Source organism: Arachis duranensis, chromosome 2, assembly GCF_000817695.3.
Source record: "Arachis duranensis cultivar V14167 chromosome 2, aradu.V14167.gnm2.J7QH, whole genome shotgun sequence".
In the NCBI taxonomy this organism is placed as follows: domain Eukaryota; kingdom Viridiplantae; phylum Streptophyta; class Magnoliopsida; order Fabales; family Fabaceae; genus Arachis; species Arachis duranensis.
The window spans coordinates 77,116,817-77,122,691 of NC_029773.3; the positions used below are offsets into that span (position 1 = coordinate 77,116,817).

Consider the following 5,875-nt stretch of genomic DNA (forward strand, 5'->3'; position numbering starts at 1 on the left):
TTAAAAATTTGTTGGTTAATTATTATTATTATAAATGAATTTATTCTTAAGCGTAATACGTGCAAATATCACAATAATTTTTTTTTGTGTTTCATATGTTTGAGATAGATTATATAATTTTTCTTTTAATTTCACAAATCAATGAGATAAAATGAAATAGGAAACATTATACCTATGCATAACATAAGTTACTCCGCACTAGTACATTATATAAATAGATATGCTTCGTATTAAAATAAAATTCCTTTTGTTTTAAATGAAATATTTAAAAAATTATATTAGAATATTAAGATTCAAAAAGTGATTCCATAAACCAGTTTTTCAATTATTGAGTTTTACTATATAAATTAAATAATAATAAAAATTATAATTTTAAAAAATTTAAAAGATTTAAAATTTAAAATAATTACTATATTATTTAGTAAAATTTAAAATATTAAATTTTTAAATATATAATCAACAATAATTTGATAAACTCATTTAAATAAAAAAATTCACATAAAAAATTACAATTTGAAAATATAAAATTTTAAAATACAAATGACAAAATAACTTTATAAAAATTTAATTATTTTTATTATTTTATGTAAAGAGAATTTTGTTTATTAAGTTTTAAAAGATAATATTAAAATTAGTAGTATCAAAAAATATTGTAAATTTAATATTATAAAAAAATTATATAAGGACTAGTTTGACTAATTTTTAAAATTTGAGGGATGAAAATAACTTACGTCTGGACTTTCAAAGATTATTTTTACTACAAAAAACTTTTTTACATATCAAGTGACACGTGGCATGCCACGTGTCACTGACCTGCAACGTAGCATGTCACGTGTCACTGACTTACCACGTGACGTGTCACAGCATCATGCTATGTGACACTTTACCTGATACATCATCATCCAACTGACGGAAGGATTAATTTAACTTATATTTTATCTTTTAGGAACTAATTTAATTAAAAAATTATTTAAAAACAAAAATAAAGATCGTGTGATCTTTTAAAAACTAATTTAAATATTAATCCATCGAATATCATTCAATAACACACGTTAATTTATAATATACAAAAAACTGAGCCCATATAAAACATTACGATTTTGCCAAAATATGATGAATTAAAATGGTAGATGTATTAGTCTTTAATTCTAGAAATTTGTTACAGTATTTTTTTTGTGTGACTTTTTTTATGTTTTTACGTATAAGAATACTAATATAATAATTAATTTAGATTCTTTTTGTCCTGGTATGGGCTGGAAAGACCGACCTACATTATTTTATTTTTTAAATTATTTATATTTTTTATTTTATTATATATTTTGTTTATAATGACAACGAGATGAAAATATACATATTTTATTATCACTATTGACGAAATATATTTAAAATAGTCTTTGTATCTATTTCATTTGTAAAAATAATAAAAAATATGTTATATCTTCTTTTATTACTTATTTAGTGTAATAGTTTTTATTATGATTTAGTTGACAATAATAACAAAAATATGTGTATTTTGATAAATAATAAAAAAATTAAATATTTTTAAGAAAATATATCAGTAAATAATAAATTTAATTATTTATTTAAAAAAATCCACTTTATGGAGTATCCTATAATTTCATATATAGACATATAGTACTATAATAATCTTTTAATTGGAGACACTAATGAATTTATATAAAATAAAATTTTAATAAACATAATTATGAATTATCTGCTTCAGAAGTCAGAACACCTTTGAATTGTCAACTCATATGACTATGATAATCCTTAGTCCTTAGGTGTTTCGATTACATCATTCAACATCTACCATTATATTTTCTTTAAAAATGATGGGATTTCAATGAAATTCTAAGCAAAAATATGATGTATATATATTAAAATTAATTACCATTTTTAATGTATATTTGTATTCCAATATATATTTTATACTAATAACTAATTTTAATAACTAATTTAGTGTATATCTACCATTTTTATAACCTAACATTACTCTACACATAAGTCACATATGTGACATATGGTAATTTCCATGATTCTCAAATACATATAATACGACGTGGTAGCTTCTACACCTCTTATCTTACCTAACTCATAATTAATCGATGACCAAACTAATTATGTATAAAAAAAGCAGAAGCCAGAAACATTGGCATTTGTTAAAAGAACAATATTCACAATTGTAGAAATTAAATCAACTAACAAACATGGCTGAAGACTGTGGAGAAGTTCAGTTCTTTGGTGTTGGGGGAAGCCCATATGCAAGAAGGGTGCAAATAGCATTGAAACTGAAGGGAGTAAAATACACTTACTTTGAAGAAGATCTTAGAAACAAAAGTGAACTACTTCTCAAATACAACCCTATTTACAAGAAGGTGCCTGTGCTTGTCCACAATGGAAAACCCTTAGCAGAGTCCCTTGTGATTCTTGAATACATTGATGAGACTTGGAACAAAAACCATGCCATTTTGCCTCAACATCCTTATGACAAAGCCATGGCTCGATTTTGGGCCAAGTTCATTGATGAAAAGGTAAGTCTTTTGTGGACATAGTTATTTCATTTGCTTATATTTTTTAATTGCGAAATTACTTTTAGTGATGAAAATTTGATAATTACAGAAATTAATTTTTATTTCTATTAACTATGAAGATTAAATTCTTATAATTATCTATATGTATCGAAAAGATATTTTATAATTTGATTGTATAAGTAAGATTTTTTTGTTTTATTTTCATTTTGATTTAATTTTGTAATTAGCCTTTAATTTTTTTGTTTTAATTTTATATTACCTAATATTTGGAGATTATAGAATAATGTCTAAATTTAAAAATATGGATTAGTTAATGTCCAAATTGGTGCATGAAAAACCATATGAGTTTAATTTGGTCTATAAAAGATTTATCGCTTCAATTGGACCACTAAAATGTTAACACCAATGAAATTAGTTCTTAAGATAACATTTTAATTGAGTTATCCCTAGTAAGTGTTATTTTAAAATAAGTACCATAAATAATATAAGAGATCAAATTGATTTATGTGTGATCTTTAAAATGTGTGTGGTGTTTTTCTTTTTGATTTAATTCACAATAATATATTCTTAAAATACTTGATAATAGTATAAAAATTAATTCTTAAATATCATACTCAAAATAGTTATTAAAACAACATTGGCAACCAAATTTTAATTTTGTTTTTAAAATATCAAATAAATTTGAAATTGCACTAACTTTATATCCAAACAACCGTCTTGGACTAAGATTTTTATTAAACCAAAAATTATAATTTTTTACTTACTCTAACTTCGAGAATAAAAGCAAAATTGTGATTACTCTGTAGTGTCTTAAAAACAAAAAAATAGCAATAGCGTACAACATTCAAAATTTCATATAAAATCCAAATTAAATCCAACCACCTTCAAAAATTAATATAGTTAAACTTAATCTATTCAAATTTCTTTTTCAATTGGTTTCAAGTCAATACCATTTTTAATGAAGAAGTTACGTAGTTTGGAAGTTAGATAATTTTTTGCAAAATTCTGTTTTAAAAATTATTGAACATAATCATATCATATTTTGTAATTAAGTCCTGTCGTAATAAAAACGTTGAAATTAACAGAATATTTTGTTAAACAAAATGAATATGTCTAATACTTAACTGAATATTCTATATAGTTTAACAGAATATTCTGTTAATTCTAACATTTTTGTCACGATAGAGAATTAGTTACAAAATCTGATATGATATAGAGACCTAATTAAAAATAATAAAAATATAGAAATTTAATTAAAAATTTATTAAAACTATAGGGATCAACAGAGTAAGAAAATCGTATGTAAATTATAATTATAATTGTAATAAGTATATTCATGCCCTTTGAGTTACTAATAAATTTGATTTAATTCGTGAGTTTTTGGTAACCGAATTTTAATTCTATAATTAAACTCGGTCTATTAATGATGAATATCGTAAGCTAAGCTTAAATTTGACTTGGCTTAATTCATTTAGGATTGATAATACTAACTTTATCCACGGGTATCTAAATTCAACCGAACCGGAGCATTTGGATAGGTTTAAAAGCGAAACGGGTTGAATTACGAGTAAAGTTGGATATAAGTTTAATTAGGTCTAATTTATCCGATCTCCAGTTTTATTAATATGATTATGAATTATAAAATAATGAAATATATATTGTGTTTAACTTAAAAAAATTAATTTGTTGTGAATTGGACAGGATAAAATTGGGTGTGAAATTTTAGGATGCGAGTAGAAGTAATATTTTCAAATTACATATAGAATACGATTAAGTTTTAAACAAATTTTAAACCTATAAATAAAATTAAAATAAAATCTAAATTCTATCCTAACTTACTCATTATCCGTCTGAATTATTCATCTCTTCCACCTAATTTTAGATAATATTTTAAACACTAACTCTTACAAATATTATTTATGAAATGTTTAAAAATAGCGTAAAATATAAAGCCCCATTCATTTTTGTTTTTCTTGTGGCTAGTGCATTCCTACAGTAGTGAAGGCTGCATGGACTATTCAAAATGAAGAACGTGAGAAGGCCATTCAAGAAGCAACTGAAGCCCTTCAATTTATTGAGAATGAGCTGAAGCGTTATAATCACAAGTTCTTTGGTGGAGACACAATTGGTCTTGTGGACATTGCTGCTAGCTTCATAGCTTATTGGCTCCCTCTTCTTGAAGAAGCTGCGGACTTGACTTTGTTGACCGTTGACAAATTCCCTAATCTACATAAGTGGAGTCAAGAATTCACTAACCACCCTGTTGTGAAGGACAACTTACCTCCAAGAAATGGGCTTTTGGGCTTTTACAAAGCCCGGTATGCTGCGTTGAAGTAGAGTAATGTCGTGACGTGAATTATACTCATAATAAAAAATATAATAAGAGTATAAGCTAAAATGTTATTTCGTTATTATAGGTTATTAGGTTGCGAAATTAGCCGCACTGTGAGCTCAACTGAAGACTACTTTTATTTTATTGTTATATATGAGAAAAAATTATTAATATTGCTCAAGTGAGGGAATGTAATATAGAGAATATTTACCTGGACTTTCATGAGTAGTTTTACTATACTTTTAGAAAAGGATTGATTGGATAGTCTATATGATAATATGAATAATCAACCACCATAGGTTTTTTTTTTAACACACTCTTGGGCATTACAAAAAAAATAGTAATTGTATAAAAATAATTATTAAAAAATATATTAGTTTTGTTACTAAATGCTTTTATAACAAAACTAAATTGTTACAAAATTTTTACAAGTTCCTAAAAAATGAATTATTTTTTAAATTTATTCTTAAAAAAATTATTCAATCAAATTAGTCATTTAAAGATTACAAGTAAATTAATTATTTTTGTTTTTTCATCACTCAATTAATAGTTTCTGTTAATAATTGATTATATAAAATATTAACTGACAGCATACATAATACCTAGCATATTCAATTGGATACTGAATAAATATATTCATAAAAATCTATTAATTTAGTCAATATTTTTAATTATATAAATACTAATTCTAATATAATCAAACGACACTAAATTGATAAATTTTTATAAATATATATTTGTTTAGCCTTTAATTAGATATGCTAGGTGTTATGTATGGTATGAGTTAATGTTTCGTGTCATCAATTATTGGCAAAAACTGCTAATTGAATGACTAAAGGCAAAAATGATAAATTTATAATATTTGAATGACTAATTTGATTGATAAAATTTTTTAAAGACGAATTTAAAGAATGAGTTATTTTTTAGAAACTAATTTGACTATTAACCCAAACTTTCATTGTAATTAGAGTTACAAAATGGTTTTGTAACAAAAAAAAGATTTATTACAAAA

General features: G+C 23.8%; 1 protein-coding gene across 1 annotated transcript; it reads left to right on the forward strand.

The window, feature by feature from the left end:
• Positions 1-2,149: 2,149 nt before the first annotated feature.
• Positions 2,150-5,079, forward strand: LOC107475004 (probable glutathione S-transferase). The gene is made up of 2 exons (XM_016094647.3): positions 2,150-2,531; positions 4,515-5,079. Exons 1-2 carry the CDS (start codon positions 2,208-2,210, stop codon positions 4,866-4,868), a joined length of 678 nt encoding a protein of 225 aa, XP_015950133.1. The 5' UTR covers positions 2,150-2,207; the 3' UTR covers positions 4,869-5,079.
• The last annotated feature ends 796 nt before the right edge of the window (positions 5,080-5,875 follow it).

Coding starts and splice junctions, on each gene's coding strand:
- LOC107475004 (XM_016094647.3), top strand. CDS start 2,208: ATGGCTGAAGACTGTGGAGAAGTTCAGTTCTTTGGTGTTGGGGGAAGC. Junction 2,532..4,514: donor CCAAGTTCATTGATGAAAAG/GTAAGTCTTTTG, acceptor TCTTGTGGCTAG/TGCATTCCTACAGTAGTGAA.